The sequence below is a fragment of the Pan paniscus genome, chromosome 6 (assembly GCF_029289425.2).
Source record: "Pan paniscus chromosome 6, NHGRI_mPanPan1-v2.0_pri, whole genome shotgun sequence".
NCBI classification, from domain to species: domain Eukaryota; kingdom Metazoa; phylum Chordata; class Mammalia; order Primates; family Hominidae; genus Pan; species Pan paniscus.
In genome coordinates this window covers 153,576,095-153,594,041 of record NC_073255.2, presented here as the reverse complement: position 1 = coordinate 153,594,041, position 17,947 = coordinate 153,576,095, and the positions used below count along the sequence as shown (strand labels likewise).

The window sequence follows — 17,947 nt, the reverse complement described above, 5'->3', positions numbered from 1 at the left end:
AATGCTCTTTCTTTGTTAGCTCTTTCAAGAAAGAGCTAACAAAGGGACAAGAAGAATGATAAGAACAGGGGGCTGTAAGAAAGCATACGTCAGCTGCTTAGAAACGCAAGAATACTGCTGCAAGATCAGCAACCTTTTCCAAGGATTTTATTAGAGCAAAAGGGTCCATGTTCTATGATGCATTAAAAAGGGACTAGGGAAACGCTGTGATTTCCATTTGTACTGACTGTAAAAACACTGCCTCAGGCCAGGCACAGTAGCTCATGCCTGTAATCCCAGCACTTTGGGAGGCCGAGGTGGGCAGATCATTTGAGGTCAAGAGTTCAAGACCAGCCTGGCCAACATGGTGAAACCTCGTCTCTACCAAAAAATACAAAAATTAGCCAGGCATGATGGCTCGTGCCTGTAGTCTCAGCTACTTGGGAGGCTGAGGTGGAGAATCGCTTGAACCTGGGAGAGGGAAATTGCAGTGAGCTGAGATCGTGCCCTTGCACTCCAGCCTGGATGACAGGGTGAGATACTGTCTCAAAAAAACCCTCAAAACCAACCAACCAACAAACATAAAAAAACACTGTCTCAAATTGGTAATCTTCATTCTTGTCTAAACATTATATGTGCACGTGTGTATGTGTACGTATTTTTTCCACATGGTTAGCCCAAGACTCTAGATAATTTCAGTTATTAAATTAAAAATACTACTTGGCTACATTGCAAGGAAATTAACCAGCAAACCTTAAAGGCGAAACTGAGATGTCTTAGGTACCATGAAAGCCACGTGGTTAGAGGCAAAGATGCAGAGCTCTGAGTAGAACCATTGCTCAAAGGACTTACCACTGTAAAATTCCTTCCTGCTTCATGCACATTTATGACCATCCTCGGGACACTAACTGAATTCAGGTTTTTCCCAACACCTGTTATTGTGCTCCCACCACTGGCAAAGCAAAATAGAAAACTGACAATGTTGAGAGGTTCTTTCCACCAAGTACTGTAAGAGAGGGATTCAATTTAATCACCTGCACTGATTACAGGTCAGAGGCACAGTCAACATCAAATGGAAGTTCATGGGTAACTGTTTTTTGGAAACAACTTATTTAACTTGAAAATATTTTTAAAATGCATATTTCATAAGCTTAAGAAATGCATTTGTATTTTATTCACCGAATTACACAAAATAAATATTTCACCTCTGAAAAAAATACAAAGAAAACCGAACTTAACTATTGTTGCTAGACTGATAGAATTAACGGAAACAAGGCAGATTGAACTGGGTCCAATGAGATATCAATTCAAAGAGAGTCTGGCATAAAGAAAAGCTGTGTGTAAAGCAGGCAGGACAAAAACATACTCTAGAGAATGGAAGAAAAAAGGTGATTCCACTTCTGGGCACTAAGGTTAGTATAGAATTGATATGTACATAATGTAAGTGCATGTATACTACAATGCCACATTAAACTATTTTGCTATACTCTGTTTAAATGTAATAGAACAGGATAAGATACTTCTTGGAATGAACTAGCATTGATAAGTCAAACTACACTCAGAACCTGAATATAGTTTTCTCTCCTGAATTGGAAAGAAGCCTTCAAAAGCAACATAACAGCATCAAAGCCAGAAATAAAACTGCAATTCCTCTTGACTATTCTACAGCAAAATCATCCTTGTATTCATTGTTTTCTTATACCCATCAGAAGCTTCTACTTACCTAATAAAAGATTTGGTTGGATGAATTTCATAGACAATGGGATCTTCCCGGTAACTGAAGATGCTTGTCTCTCGGTTGGCTAAGTCAATTTTCAATTTAACAGCAAACTCAGTTGAAATGGTTTGGGCTGGGGTATAACATTCAAGAATACTGTTTGACACACTGAACAAAAAAAATTAAGGAAGTGAATTTTAGCTATTAGAGATACACATATTTTAGAATTATATCCACAAATCAAAAGGATATAACTCAATGGTTCCTAAGTGGGAATTTCCTGAGTGGAAGCCTTTTCTAGTGTAGGCTGTTTAATCTGAGTGGATCTCAAACTTATCTTTGTTGTGGACAAGCTATCCTTGACTGGAAAACATTTGAGATTTGAAAAAAAAACCTTTAAAGTACTTTTGGTACTTGATTAAACTGAGCTCTTCCAACTCTAAGAAGCAGAAACATAACTGTCTTCCAGACCCAATTTTTCCCATTTCTTCCTTCCCCAGAGTGACTTAGTCTAATTACAAATCTTGATGAAAATGTTTATTTTAAATTATTATCAATGACCAGACTCTCACAGCTCATAGTATAGCTAAGATCCTAAGCTATAACAATAAAGAGGGTGGATGGGAAGACAAAACTGAAAAGTAGGATTGCTAAAAAACAAGAGAAAGGAAGAAAAATCAGCAAAAGGAGTAGATGAATTTTGGAAGGAGGAAGTTTTGTCAGTAGGAGAGTAAACAAATAAACATCTTGATTTTTCTTCTCCACACACACACACAAAACAATCTGCTTAATTTTTAAGGTACAGATATTAATTCAAATTGATAGATGCAACAAAAAATAAATTTACAACACCTTTTTAAAGTACATGTTTTTCCACCAATTGAAATGTGTCTAGAATTCCCACTGTTTAGGTAATTTCCAGTTAAAGTAAGTAAAGTGCCACCAGCCATAGGACCGTATTTCGGCGAAATACTTGTTATTACAGGATCCTGGAGGGGAGATAAAAACAAAACAAAGTAACTTGTTCATCTTATAATTCTAAATAGATTAAGTAAAAATCAAACATGATAGGATAGAATCTTCCTTACCACATAGGAGAATGTACTGTATTGTGTTGTCCCGTGGCCATTTGAAATAATTATGGACATATTGAAATGCTTATTCATGGCAGGACCAACTGTGCATTTCAATCTGGAAAAAAAACCCCAAAGTTTAATACATGACAAATCCAAGGAATTTTCCGGTTAGGTTGTTTTATAGGAAGTGACATTAACTCTAAATGGTGAGCTGACTGCTTTGAATAGCAAGCAGAGTTTCAAGATAAGCATTAAGGCCAAAAATTATATAATTCTATTTCTATACTATGATAAACTTAACTTTTATTTTTATGTAAAAAGAGGATCTTGCTCTGTCACCCAGGCTGGAGGGCAGTGGCATAGTCATAGCTCACTGCAGCCTTGAACTCCTGGGCTCAAGGGATCCTCTGGACTCAGGAGTTGGAACTAGAGGTGCGTGCCACGGCATCTGGTTAATTAAAAAAAAATTTTTTTTTTTTTTGGTAGAGATGGAGTCTCACTATGTTGCCCAGGCTGGTCTTGAATTCCTGGGCTCAGGTGATCCTCCTGCCTTGGTCTGCCAAAGTGCTGGGATCACAGGCGTGAGCTACTGCACCCTGCCTATACTAAACTTTACATTAATGGTACTATAGTACTTATACAGACAAACAGGAAATATCAGACCTTATCCATAAAGACCTCACCAGTTGAATAGTGCATAATAATCTAAGTTTGGATAATATTAATATTTGGGGATAATCTTTGGTCTACTTCAGATAGTATCTCAGTTGCATATGAAACAATGGGCTAACTACAAATAGGCCAATCTCTTCATTAAAGTATGTCAACAGGTACATTTCTGTGGTTATACTTGTACATGCTTATTTAAATTACTTAAATGATAATGAAATTGTGATGGCTTTCCATAGAATTATTTCTGAATGAATAATCGTATATAGTTCTGAAAAAATTTAAATACAATTTGATCTATTAAATAACTTTTTAAAGAAGAGAATGAATTATGCTTTACTTTTACAGGTCCTGATTTATATGCAATGATTAAGAGTTTTGGAGATTTTACAAGGGAGATTTCTAGAAAAAATTTGTTTTGCCATTCAGCTAACAAATATTACCTTCATTAGTGTTTTGGTCTCAGTAAAATGGATAGATTCGGACCTTTGTGTAACCCTGAAATGAATTCTATTAGATATAAAATAACCAACTGATAGAATGGGATCAATCATAAAGATTCAACCATAAAACTTTAAATATTTGAGTGTTGTTATTATGTGATAATGAATAATTTCTGGATTCTCTGATGATTATGGAATTCAAAGCTTGTAGAAGGGTACATGTAGAATACAGTAGAACTAGCACGGGTCTTGGATCAGAAGCTGATCCGAGCTGAGCTGAAGGCTTTTCAGCTCTTACTCTCTGGATTACCTCTGTGAAGCCACACTTCATCTCTCTGAACTTCAGGTACCTCCTTTGTATTATAGGAATGATACTGCTCCCTCCCAGGACCGTGGGGATGGTTCAGTGAGATACAGCCCATATATTGCAGTGCCAGTAAATATAAGCTGAATATAAATTTTAACTCATCTAAAAAAGTCTCAAACACGTGATTCAGCTGCCTCACTACATTTCTGAGGTTTAGAAAGTGAATTTAAAAGAGAGGATCCATGCTGAGCTGTTTACTGATTTCTGTAGAAAAAGGCTTTGGAGACTCTACATTTGAAGACTCCAAGGATGAAGTGATCCCAACTAGTGCTACTCTTGCAAATCTACTCAGACAACACCTGAAGACTTGTCGCATAAATGGTTGAGAAACTCCCATTTCTGGCCTCTTCTCTTCACCTAGGCCATGTCACCTTTCTCTCTCTTCAAATCCAATGAGTAAATGGGATTGCAAGAACAAAACAGAACAGACCCACAAGACATCTGACAGGCCAAGACCCTTTTTAATTCAAGAGAAGAGCTTCTTGAGCAATTTTAAAACAAATATTCATTCAAAAACAAAACCTATTTTCCAAGCACACCCCAGCAAAGCATTTTAAGATCCTTACGTATTCATCGTGCTCTCACTTAAAGTCAAGGTGCAGCTCTCATTTCCAAGGAGAACTCTAGTTTTCTTTAAATCAAATTTATTATTCCTCCGAAATCCAAAGTCCCAGCCACATATGGTCAGCCTTGTCCCTCCTTCAAGGGGTGCACTATTTGGGAAAACCTACAAGGACAACATAGAACTTTTTAAAAAACCCAATATATTATAATTTTTCACATATATGGAAAACGAACAAACAAAATGTATATCCTTAAATAATCTGAAATTCTTTCATTTTCCCACAATTTAGTAAAAATTAAATTTTCACTAAAGGAAAAAGGGTCACAGATTTCAGAGCATCTGGAACAAACATTAAAACTACATGACATGTTAATGAAACAAGTTGTTTTCAGGAGATCCAAAGATGGGACAAAGAGCAGATGCAGCTTGGTAGGAATAAAGGGGTTTTTCGAGTCCTTCCGTTCTTTCTTTCTTTCTTTCTTTCTTTCTCTCTCTTTCTTTCTTTCTTTCTTTCTTTCTTTTTCTTTCTTTCTCTCTCTCTCTTTCTTTCTTTCCTTTCTTTGCTTGCTTCCTTCTTTCTTTCTTTCCTTTCTTTCTTTCTTTCTTTCTTTCCTTTCCTTTCCTTCCTTCCTTCCTTCTTTCTTTCTTTCTTTTCTTTCTTTCTTTTTATTTCTTTCTTTCTCTCTCTCTCTCTCTTTCTTTTTCTTTCCCTCCCTTCCTTCCTTCCTTCTTTCTTTTCTTTTTCAGACAGAGTCTGGCTCTGTTGTTCAGGCTGGAGTGCAGTGGCGTGATCATGGCTCACTGCAGCCTCAACCTCTTGAGCTCAAGCAATCCTCCCACATTAGCCTCCTGAGTAGCTGGGATCACAGGTGTGGGCCACCATGCTTGGCTATTTTTTTTTTTTTCTAGAGACAGGGTCTCACTACATTGCCCAGCTGGTCTCAAACTCCTGGGCTCAAGTGATCCTCCTGCCTTGGCCTCCCAAAGTGCTAGGATTACAAGCATGAGCCATTGGACCTGGCCCTTTTTGGGCCATTCTGACGTGAATTCATCTTCTAGGGCTCTTTAGGGTAGGAGTAGAAACACGCTGGGCCCAGACTTTTACTTGCTCATAACTCTGATTGTAACTCTTCATCAGCCTTCGGACTGAGCTCTTATCAAACTCCTTCATGTGCCCTATAAGCCAAGGTCCAGCCATTATATGCCTTGCTCTGTGCACTGGCTGCGTGCACTACATTCTGGTTGCTATGGTATTCCCCACCCAGAGACAAAAGTTGCACAATAAAAATACCTCATTTGGTATCCAGTGTTTGCCCAGTTGCATTCAGCAGCTAGCATAATATGAAACATATAGATGGTTTTGGAACACATATCTGCCAATAATTCATTCATTATTTACTTATTTATTTTTAGAGATGGGGGTCTCACTCTTGCCCAGTCTGCAGTGCAGTGGCATAGTCCTAGCTCACTGCAGCCTCAAACTCCTGGGCTCAAGCAATCCTCCCGCCTCAGCCTCTCTAGTAGACAGGACTACAGGTGTGCGCCACCTCACCCAGCTAATTTTTAAATTTTCTGTAGAGACGGGGTCTTGTTATGCTGCCCAGCTTTCATTAATTATTTCTTAATAAAGCACCTCCTATGCACCAGGCACTAACAAATGAAAAGTGAATCTACTTCTTTTTACCTATTAGTTCACATTTATTAATGACTGAAGATTTTTCCTTGTTCTTTAAATATGGTCACTATTTGATGTATACCAGGCTGGTTAGTTTACACACTCAGCCTTTTAAAAATTACGTAATATTTAATACATATGTTATGTTGTTTCTTTTAGAAATAGATAAAAATGGAACCAGAGAGGGCCCAAAATCAGTATTGTAACAATTTTTCCTAATTATCTTCATTGGTATTGTTTTATATCTCATTTTTAGGATTAAATTTTTCCCACTGATGGTTGATGTTAAGCAAATAACAGACTCATTTTATTATTGCAGACTCATTTCTGGTGTGTTATCCATGGATTTATTGATAAAACTTGGTCAGTCATGATTTAAGACTGCATTAGGCACCTATAAAGTGTGTAAGATAATTGCTCTCAGGCTAAAACTATTAAAACAAAACACATTTCCAAGTTAAAAATAAGCTTCTTCTCAGCAGCTTTGTGACAATTGAGAAAGGAAATGCTCTTTTGGGGGTGGGGACATATTGTAAATTGTGCTGTAAAGTACAATGGTGGGAAAACTAAGATAGAGGCAACTCAAGAACCAGTAAAGGTATTTGCTAAAGCTCAGTTTGTGAACATCTAAAAGTGATTCTTTTACAATTAAGAAGGGCTTTTAGCCAAATTCAAACTTGCAAACATTTCCATCCTTCCTAAGTAAATAATTGCAAACCAAAGTCTTAACGTACCCTTGTTATCAAACCCCTTTAAAGTTTTAGCTTAAAGCTTTTATGATAGCCATTTTACCCATAAAAATCCATTACACTGTTGTGCCTTTCCTGAAAATTTACCTCATCCATGTCTAGCCAAATGAGAACTACTAGAAAAATAAATCTGTTTATTATTATTATGGTAGAAATCCAGTAGGAGAGAACAAGACATCCAACCCTCCCAGGACTCTCTTCAGCCTGAGGCAGTCACACAGCTGCTGCCGGCTCTTCTAATGAGGAGGCTTCCCCACTGAAAACGCTGCCCAAGGCTGATGTTGGCCTGATCCCACTGCCTACATCCCGTCTTTCTATGTAAAAACTGAAGTCTGTCACTCTACACACATCATCACCATCACTTTCTATAAAAGGCAAACGGATTGGGTGATGATTTGAGAAAAGACGCAGAGAGCTGAGCAACTGGGGCACTGGCAATAGGAAGAGATATTATAAGCCCTCTGCTAGACCCTCAGGATCCAAGAGGCTGGCTCTGCTTAGCTTTTCTCTCTGGGCTGGGCATTTTCCCCTTAGCTTATGGGGTAACCTTTACCCTTCTAGGGAAAAAGGAAGGAAGCAGTTGTGAACTACACACCCTTGGATAGACCCAACAATGGCTGGCAAACTCTGAGTTATCCTGAAGGGCAGAGAAACTCTGTGGGCAGGAAATGAGCGTCTGGCATAAAGCCACAGAGGCTGGGTCTCCTACCTGTCTGGATAGGGGAGATACAGCCACAAAAGTAGCCCTTGTCTTTTCACAGGTGAAAGATCACATCACTGATGGGCCCATTCCAACAGTATTTTAAATGATCATGTTTTCAAAACCCATTAGGATAAAACATGACAAAACTAAAAAACAAAAACAAAACAGAACAAAAAAACTCCAAAAGGGGTCTCCTTTCCTCTTTAGTAGAGCTCACAAATATATTTACTGGTGGCAGTATACTGCCTGCCTACCCTCCTATCCCCATATAATACTGCTTTTCTGAGTATTCTGATCAATGAATAGTTCTATTGTCTCACTGGAGTTGAATTTTCTTTCTTTCTTTCTTTTTTTTATTGAGACGGAGTCTCGTTCTGTCATCCAGGCTGGAGTGCAGTGGAGCAATCTTGGCTCACTGCAAGCTCCGCCACCCAGGTTCACGCCATTCTCCTGCCTCAGCCTCCCGAGTAGCTGGGACTACAGGCACCTGCCACCATGCCTAGCTAATTTTTCCTATTTTTAGTGGAGACAGGGTTTCACCGTGTTAGCCAGGATGGTCTCGATCTCCTGACCTCGTGATCTGCCCACCTCGGCCTCCCAAAGTGCTGGGATTATAGGCATGAGCCACTGCGCCCGGCCTGAATTTTCAACCTTACAAGATATGATAACTGCATCCTAATACATTCAGAATATATTAAAAAGTGCTCTCCCTTTTCTGAAGCATTTCTCATTGCTCTTTAAGTATGAGATCAGATACCATGTTTGAAGCAAAATAATGGGCTTTCAGTCCTGAAATCTCTCATATCTAGAACTGTAAAGAATTTTAGCCACTGAACATCATGTACCTTGAAAAGCAGGTTAACTTGCATGTATTAGAAAGTGAAACTCTATACATTAGCTGGATTTTGTGCCTGCAAAGTTTAAGACACATAAGATTATCTGTCATCTACATTAGGTATTTCTCCTAATGCTATCCCTCCCCTAGACCCCCGCCACCCGACAGGCCCCTATGTGTGATGTTCCCCTCCTTGTGTCCATGTGTTCTCATGGTTCAACTCCCACTTATGAGTGAGAACATGCAGTGTCTGGTTTTCTGTTCCTGTGTTAGCTTGCTGGGAATTATGGTTTCCAGCTTCATCCATGTCCCTGCAAAGGACATGAACTCATCCTTTTTTATGGCTGCACAGTATTCCATGGCATATATGTGCCACATTTTCTTTATCCAGTCTATCTTTGATGGGCATTTGGGTTGGTTCCAAGTCTTTGCTATTGTGAGTAGTGCTGCAATAAACATATGTGTGCATGTATCTTTATATTAGAATGACTTATAATCCTTTGGGTATATACCCAGTAATGGGATTGCTGGGTCAAATGGTATTTCTGATTCTAGATCCTTGAGGAATCGCCATACTGTCTTCCACAATGGTTGAACTAATTTACACTCCCACCAACAGCGTAAAAGCATTCCCTATTTCTCCACATCCTCTCCAGCACATATTGTTTCCTGACTTTTTAATGATCACCATTCTAACTGGTATGAGATGGGATCTCACTGTGGTTTTGATTCGCATTTCTCTAATAACCAGTGATGATGAGCTTTTTTTCACATGTTTATTGGCCACCTAAATGTCTTCTTTTGAGAAGTGTCTGTTTATATCCTTGGCCCACTTTTTGAATGGTTTTTTTTTTCTTGTAAATTTGTTTAAGTTCCTTGTAGATTCTGGATATTAGCCCTTAGTCAGATGAATAGATTGCAACAATTTAATCCTGTTCTGTAGGTTGCCTGTTCACTCTGATGATAGTTTCTTTTGCTGTGCAGAAGCTCTTTAATTAGATCCCATTTGTCAATTTAGACTTTTGTTGCCATTGCTTTTGGTGTTTTAGTCATGAAGTCTTTGCCCATGCATATGTCCTGAATGGTATTGCCTAGGTTTTCTTCTAGGGTTTTTATGGTTTTTAGGTCTTACATTTAAGTCTTTAATCTATCTTGAGTTAATTTTTGTATAAGGTGTAAGGAAGGGGTCCAGTTTCAGTTTTCTGCATATGGATAGCCAGTTTTCCCAACACCATTTATTAAATAGAGAATCCTTTCCCCATTGCTTGTTTTTGTCAGGTTTGTAAAAGATCAGATGGTTGTAAATGCGTGGTGTTATTTCTGAGGCCTCTGTTCTGTTTCATTGGTCTATATCTCTGTTTTGGTACCAGTACCATGCTGTTTTGGTTACTGCAACCTTGTAGTATAGTTTGAAGTCAGGTAGCGTGATGCCACCAGCTGTGTTCTTTTTGCTTAGGATTGTCTTGGCTATGCGGGCTCTTTTTTGGTTGCATATGAAATTTAAAGTAGCTTTTTCTAATTCTGTGAAGAAAGTCAATGGTAGCTTTATGGGGATAGCATTGAATGTATAAATTACTTTGGGCAATATGGCCATTTTCACAATATTGAGTCTTCCTATCCATGAGCATGGAATGTTTCTCCATTTGCTTGTGGTTTGTAGTTCTTGAAGAAGTTCTTTTCATCCCTTGTAAGTTGTATTCCTAGGTATTTTATTCTCTTTGTAGCAATTGTGAATGAGACTTCACTCATGATTTGGCTCTCTGTTTGTCTATTATTGGTGTATGGGAATGCCTGTGATTTTTGCACATCGATTTTGTATCCTGAGAATTTGCCGAAGTTGCTTATCAGCTTAAGGAGATTTTGGGCTGAGACGATGGGGTTTTCTAAATATACAATCATGTCATCTGCAAACAGAGACAATTTGACTTCCTCTCTTCCTATCTGAATACCCTTTATTTGTTTCCCCTGCCTGATTGCCCTGGCCAGAACTTCCAATGTTATGTTGAATAGGAGTGGTGAGAGAGGTCATCCTTGTCTTGTGCTGGTTTTCAAAGGGAATGCTTCCAGCTTTTGCCCATTCAAAATGATATTGGCTGTGGGTTTATCATAAATAGCTCTTATTATTTTGAGATATGTTCCATCAACACCTAGTTTGTTGAGAGTTTTTAGCATGAAGGGGTGTTGAATTTTATCGAAGGCCTTTTCTGCATCTATTGCAATAATCGTGTGGTTTTTGTCATTGGTTCTGTTTATGTGATGGATTATATTTATTGATTTGCCTGTGTTGAACCAGCCTTGCATTCCAGGGATGAAGCCAACTTGATTGTGGTGGATAAGCTTTTTGATGTGCTGCTGGATTTGGTTTGCCAGTATTTTATTGAGGATGTTCGCATCGATGTTCATCAGGGATATTGGCCTGAAATTTTCTTTTTTTGTGTGGTGTCTCTGTCTGGTTTTGGTATCAGGATGATGCTGGCCTCATAAAATGAGTTAGGGAGGAGTCCCTTGTTTTTCTATTGTTTGGAATAGTTTCAGAAGGAATGGTACCAGCTCCTCTTTGTACCCCTGGTAGAATTCGGCTGTGAATCCGTCTGGTCCTGGGCTTTTTTTGGTTGGTAGGCTGTTAATTACTGCCTCAATTGCAGAACTTGTTATTGGTCTATTCAGGGACTCAACTTCTTCCTAGTTTAGTCTTGGGAGGCTGTATGTGTCCAGGAATTTATCCATTTCTTCTAGATTTTCTAGTTATTTGCATGGAGATATTTATAGTATTCTCTGATTGTAGTTTGTATTTCTGTGGGATCAGTGGTGATATCCCCTTTATCATTTTGTACTGTGTCTATTTGATTCTTCTCTCTTTTCTTCTTGATGATTCTGGCTAGCGGTCTATCAATTTTGTTGATCTTTTCAAAAGACCAGCTCCTGGGGTTTTTCGTGTCTCTATGTCCTTCAGTTCTGCTCTGATCTTAGTTATTTCTTGTCTTCTGTTAGCTTTTGAATTTGTTTGCTCTTGCTTCTCTAGTTCTTTTAATTGTGATGTTAGGGGTTGATTTTAGGTCTTTCCCACTTTCTCCTGTGGGCATTTAGTGCTACAAATTTCCCTCTAAACACTGCTTTAGCTGTGTCCCAGAGATTCTGATATGTTGTGTCTTTGTCTTTGTTCTTATTGGTTTCAAAGAACTTATTTATTTCTGCCTCAATTTCGTTATCTAACTTGAAAAATAACAAATGTACCAGTTATTTACCGAGTAGTCAGTAGTCATTCAGGAGCAGGTTATTCAGTTTCCAGGTAGTTGTGTGGTTTTGAGTGAGCTTCTTTTTTGTTGTTGTTGTTTTTGTTTTTGACATGGAGTCTCGCTCTGTTGCCCAGGCTGGAGTGCAGTGGCGCAATCGCGGCTCACTACAAGCTCTGCCTCCTGGGTTCACGCCATTCTCCTGCCTCAGCCTCCCGAGTAGCTGGGACTACAGGCGCCCGCCACCATGCCCAGCTAATTTTTAGTATTTTTAGTGGAGATGGGGTTTCACCATGTTAGTCAGGATGTCTCGATCTCCTGACCTTGTGATCCGCCCGCCTCGGCATCCCAAAGTGCTGGGATTACAGGCCCGAGCCACTGCACCCGGCCTTGAGTGAGTTTCTTAAACTCGAGTTCTAATTTGATTGTAGTGTCATCTGAGAGACTGTTTGTTTGCATTTGCTGAGGAGTGTTTTACTTCCAATTATGTGGCCAATTTTAGAATAAGTGCTATGTGGTGCTGAGAAGAATGTATATTCTACTGATTTGGAATGGAGAGTTCTGTAGACGTCTATTAGATCTGCTTGGTCCAGAGCCGAGTTCAAGTCCTGGATATCCTTGTTAACTTTCTGTCTCCTTGATCTGTCTGATGTTGATAGTGGGGTGTTAAAGTCTCCTATTATTATTGTGTGGGAGTCTAAGTCTCTTTGTAGGTCTCTAAGGACTTGCTTTACGAATCTGGGTGCTCCTGTATTGGGAGCATATATATTTAGGATAGTTAGCTCTTCTGGTTGTGTTGATCCCTTTACCATTATGTAATGCCCTTCTTTGTCTTTTTTGATCTTTGTTGGTTTGGAGTCTGTTTTATCAGAGACTAGGATTGCAACCCCTGCTTTTTTTGCTTTCCATTTGCTTGGTAAATCTTCCTCCATCCCTTTATTTTGAGCCTATGTGTGTCTTTGCACGTGAGATGGGTCTCCTGAATACAGCACACCAATGGGTCTTGACTCTTTACCCAATTTGCCAGTCTGTGTCTTTTAATTGGGGCATTTAGCCTATTTACATTTAAGGTTAATAGTGTTATGTGTGAATTTGATCCTAGCTGGTTATTTTGCCCATTGGTTGATGTAGTTTCTTCACAGTGTCAATGGTCTTTACAATTTGGTATGTTTCTGCAGTAGGTGGTACCGGTTTTTCCTTTCTATATTTTGTGCTTCCTTCAGGAGCTCTTGTAAGACAGGCCTGATGGTGACAAAATCTCTCAGCATTTGCTTGACTGTAAAGGATTTTATTTTTCCTTCACTTATGAAGCTTAGTTTGGCTGGATATGAAATTCTGGGAAGGAAATTATTTTCTTTAAGAATGTTGAATATTGGCCCCCACTGTCTTCTGGCTTGTAGGGTTTCTTTTTTTATATATATTTTTTATTATACTTTAAGTTCTAGGGTACATGTGCACAATGTGCGGGTTTGTTACATATGTATACATGTGCCATGTTGGTGTGCTGCACCCATTAACTTGTCATTTACATTAGGTATATCTCCTAATGCTAACTCTCCCCACTCCCCCCACCCCACAACAGGCCCCGGTGTGTGACATTCCCCTTCCTGTGTCCACGTGTTCTCGTTGTTCAATTCCCACCTATGAGTGAGAACATGCGGTGTTTGGTTTTTTGTTCTTGTGATAGTTTGCTCAGAATGATGGTTTCCAGCTTCATCCATGTCCCTACAAAGGACATGAACTGATCCTGTTTTATGGCTGCATAGTATTCCATGGTGTATATATGCCACATTTTCTTAATCCAGTCTATCATTGTTGGACATTTGGGTTGGTTCCAAGTCTTTGCTATTGTGAATAGTGCTGCAATAAACATACGTGTGCATGTGTCTTTACAGCAGCATGCTTTATAATCCTTTGGGTATATACCCAGTAATTGGACAGCTGGGTCAAAAGGTATTTCTAGTTCTAGATCCCTAAGGAATCACCACACTGTCTTCCACAATGGTTGAACTAGTTTACAGTCCCATCAACAGTGTAAAAGTGTTCCTATTTCTCCACATCCTCTCCAGCACATATTGTTTCTTGACTTTTTAATGATTGCCATTCTAACTGGTGTGAGATGCTATCTCATTGTGGTTTTGATTTGCATTTCTCTGATGGCCAGTGATAATGAGCATTTTTTCATGTGTCTTTTGACTGCATAAATGTCTTCTTTTGAGAAGTGTCTGTTCATATCCTTTGCCTACTTGTTGATGGGGTTGTTAGTTTTTTTCTTGTAAATTGGTTTGAGTTCTTTGTAGATTCTGGATATTAGCCCTTTGTCAGACGAGTAGATTGCAAAAATTTTCTCCCATTCTGTAGGTTGCCTGTTCACTCTGATGGTAGTTTCTTTTGCTGTGCAGAAGCTCTTTAGTTTAATTAGATCCCATTTGTCAATTTTGGCTTTTGTTGCCATTGCTTTTGGTGTTTTAGACGTGAAGTCCTTGCCCATGCCTATGTCCTGAATGGTATTGCCTAGGTTTTCTTCTAAGGTTTTTATAGTTTTAGGTCTAACATTTACATCTTTAATCCATCTTGAATAAATTTTTGTATAAGGTGTAAGGAAGGGATCCAGTTTCAGCTTTCTCCATATGGCTAGCCAGTTTTTCCAGCACCATTTGTTAAATAGAGAATCCTTTCCCCATACCTTGTTTTTGTCAGGTTTATCAAAGATCAGATAGTTGTAGATGTGTGGTATTATTTCTGAGGGCTCTGTTCTGTTTCATTGATCTATATCTCTGTTTTGGTACCAGTACCATGCTGTTTTGGTTACTGTAGCCTTGTAGTATAGTTTGAAGTCAGGTAGCATGATGCCTCCAGCTTTGTTCTTTTGGCTTAGTATTGACTTGACAATGCAGGCCCTTTTTTGGTTCCATATGAACGTTAAAGTAGTTTTTTCCAATTCTGTGAAGAAAGTCATTGGTAGCTTGATGGGGATGGCATTGAATCTATAAATTACTTTGGGCAGAATGGCCATTTTCATGATATTGATTCTTCCTATCCATGATCATGGAATATTCTTCCATTTGTTTGTATCCTCTTTTATTTCATTGAGCAGTGGTTTGTAGTTCTCCTTGAATAGGTCCTTTACATCCCTTGTAAGTGGGATTCCTAGGTATTTTCTTCTCTTTGAAGCAATTGTGAATGGGAGTTCACTCATGATTTGGCTCTCTGTTTGTCTGTTATTGGTGTATAAAAATGCTTGTGATTTTTGCACATTGAATTTGTATCCTGAGATTTTGCTAAAGTTGCTTATCAGCTTAAGGAGACTTTGGGCTGAGACGATGGAGTTTTCTAGATATACAATCATGTCATCTGCAAACAGGGACAATTTGACTTCCTCTTTTCCTAATTGAATACCCTTTATTTCTTTCTCCTGCCTGTTTGTCCTGGCCAGAAATTCCAACACTATGTTGAATAGGAGTGGTGAGAGAGGGCATCCCTGTCTTGTGTCTGGCTTGTAGGGTTTCTGCAGAGAGATCCACTGTTAGTCTGATGGGCTTCCCTTTGTGGGTAATCCGACTTTTCTCTCCGGCTGCCCTTAACATTTTTTCCTTCATTGCAACCTTGGTGAATCTGACTATTATGTGTCTTGGTGTTGCTCTTCTTGAGGAGTATCTTTGTGGTGTTCTCTGTATTTCCTGAATTTGAATGTTGGGCTGTCTTGCTAGGTTGGGGAAGTTCTCCTGGATAATATTCTGAAGAGTGTTTTCCAACTTGGTTCCATTCTCCCTGTAACTTTCAGGTACACCAATCAAATGTAGGTTTGGTCTTTTCACATAGTCGCATATTTCTTGGAGGTTTTGTTCATTCCTTTTCATTCTTTTTTCTCTAATCTTGTCTCCAAACTTTATTTCATTAAGTTGATATTCATTAAGTTGATATTCAATCTCTGACATCCTTTCTTCCACTTGATTGATTTGGCTATTGATACTTGTGTATGCTTCATGAAGTTCTCATGCTGTGTTTTTCAGCTCCATCAGGTCATTTATGTTTTTCTCTGAACGGTTATTCTAGTTAGCAATTCCTCTAGCTTTTTTTTCAAGGTTCTTAGCTTCCTTGCATTGGGTTAGAACATGCTCCTTTAGCTTGGAGGAGTTTGTTATTACCCAAATTCTGAGGCCTGCTGCTGTCAATTTGTTAAACTCATTCTCTGTCCAATTCTGTTTCCTTGCTGGCAAGGAGTTGTGATCCTTTGGAGGAGAAGAGGTGTTCTGGTTTTTGGAATTTTCAGCCTTTTTGCGCTGGTTTTTCCTCATCTTCATGGATTTATCAACCTTTGGTCTTTGATGTTGGTGACCTTTGAATAGGGTTTTTGTGTGGACGTTCTTTTTGTTTATGTTGATGCTATTCCTTTCTGTTTGTTAGTTTTTCTTCTAACAGTCAGGCCTCACTGCTGCAGGTCTTCTGGAGTTTGCTGGAGGTCCACTCCAGACCCTGTTTGCCAGGGTATCACCAGCAGAGGCTGTAGAACAGCAAAGATTGCTGCCTATTCCTTCCTCTGGAAGCTTCATCCTAGAGGGGCACCCACCAGATGCCAGCCGGAGCTCTCCTGTGTGAGGTGTCTGTCGACCCCTGCTGGGAGGTGTCTCCCAGTCAGGAGGCACAGGGGTCAGGGGCCCACTTGAGGAGGCAATCTGTCCCTTAGCAGAGCTAGAGCACTGTGCTGGGAGATTTGCTGCTCTCTTCAGAGCCAGCAGGCAGGAATGTTTAAGTCTGCTGAAGCTGTACCCTTTACAGTGTGAGGGGAAAAAAGCCTATTCAAGCCTCAGTAATGGTGGACACCCCTCCCTGCACCAAGCTCCAGCATCCCAGGTCAACTTCAGACTGCTGTGCTGGCAGTGAGAATTTCAAGCCAGTGCATCTTAGCTTGCTGGGTTCTGTAGGGGTGGGATCCACTGAGCTAGACCACTTGGCTCCCTGGCTTCAGCCCCCTTTCCAGGGGAGTGAATGGTTCTGTCTTGCTGGCATTCCAGGCACCACTGGGGTATGAAAAAAAACTCCTGCTTGGTGTCTGCCCAAATGGCTGCCCAGTTTTGTGCTTCAAACCCAGGGTCCTGGTGGTGTAGGCAAATGAGGGAATCTCCTGGTCTGTTAGTTGCCAAAACCGTAGGGAAGTGTAGTATCTGGGCCAGAATGCACTGTTCCTCAGAACACAGTCCCTCAAGGATTCCTTTTGCTAGGGGAGGGAGTTCCCCAATCCCTTGCCCTTCCCAGGTGAGGCAACATCCCACTTTGCTTCAGCTTAACCTCTGTGGGCTGCACCCACTGTCTAACCAGTCCCAATGAGATGAGCCGTGTACCTCTGTTGGACATGCAGAAATCACCTGCCCTCTGCACTGATCTTGCTGCGAGCTGCAGACCGGAGCTGTTCCTACTCGGCCATCTTAACAGCCACCTCGAGTCTGTCTTATGTTTTGCAGGAAGAATGCTAACTGTCACAGTCTGGTGCAGCATGAAATCTTCCTAACAACTATGAACCTAGAGGGATTTATGGACTCAGCTGCCCTGCCTTCCCAACTGCAGCTTAAGCCTCACTGACTTGTGCATGGTAGCACGCAACCTTTGAGAATCATCAACTATAGAATGCTAGAGTTAAGAAGGGTGAGAGAGGAGGGACATTTAAATATTGCAAGAGATTCTCTGGTTCCAGAAAATTCTGAAATATTTACTTTATTTTTAAGCATTTTAGTATAGCTTTTATGCTTAGTAAAAGGAAGCACATTAGTAAAAATTAAATGTTTCATTTGTACAGGTTATCAAACCATTTTCTTTACTTAAAATACCAGCTGGGTTATTTTTGAAATGAAATTGTTGTGATTTAATTGCATGGGCACACACACATATATTTTCCATATCTATTTCATGGAATAGCAGAGTTCAGATTCCTAGTGTCT

The 17,947-nt window shown here is 39.7% G+C and overlaps 1 protein-coding gene across 3 annotated transcripts in view; it reads right to left on the bottom strand.

Moving 5' to 3' along the window:
* Positions 1–17,947, bottom strand: part of MET (MET proto-oncogene, receptor tyrosine kinase) — a 125,814-nt gene that overhangs the window by 38,138 nt on the left and 69,729 nt on the right. For all 3 annotated transcript variants that reach the window (XM_034964862.3, XM_034964864.3, XM_055115331.1), the window contains 5 exons: positions 4,818–4,978; positions 2,785–2,887; positions 2,549–2,685; positions 1,703–1,864; positions 832–931 (listed from right to left, as the gene is read on the bottom strand). In XM_034964862.3, the coding sequence (XP_034820753.2) occupies positions 832–931; positions 1,703–1,864; positions 2,549–2,685; positions 2,785–2,887; positions 4,818–4,978 (663 nt within the window). The remainder of the gene's footprint in view (positions 1–831; positions 932–1,702; positions 1,865–2,548; positions 2,686–2,784; positions 2,888–4,817; positions 4,979–17,947) is intronic.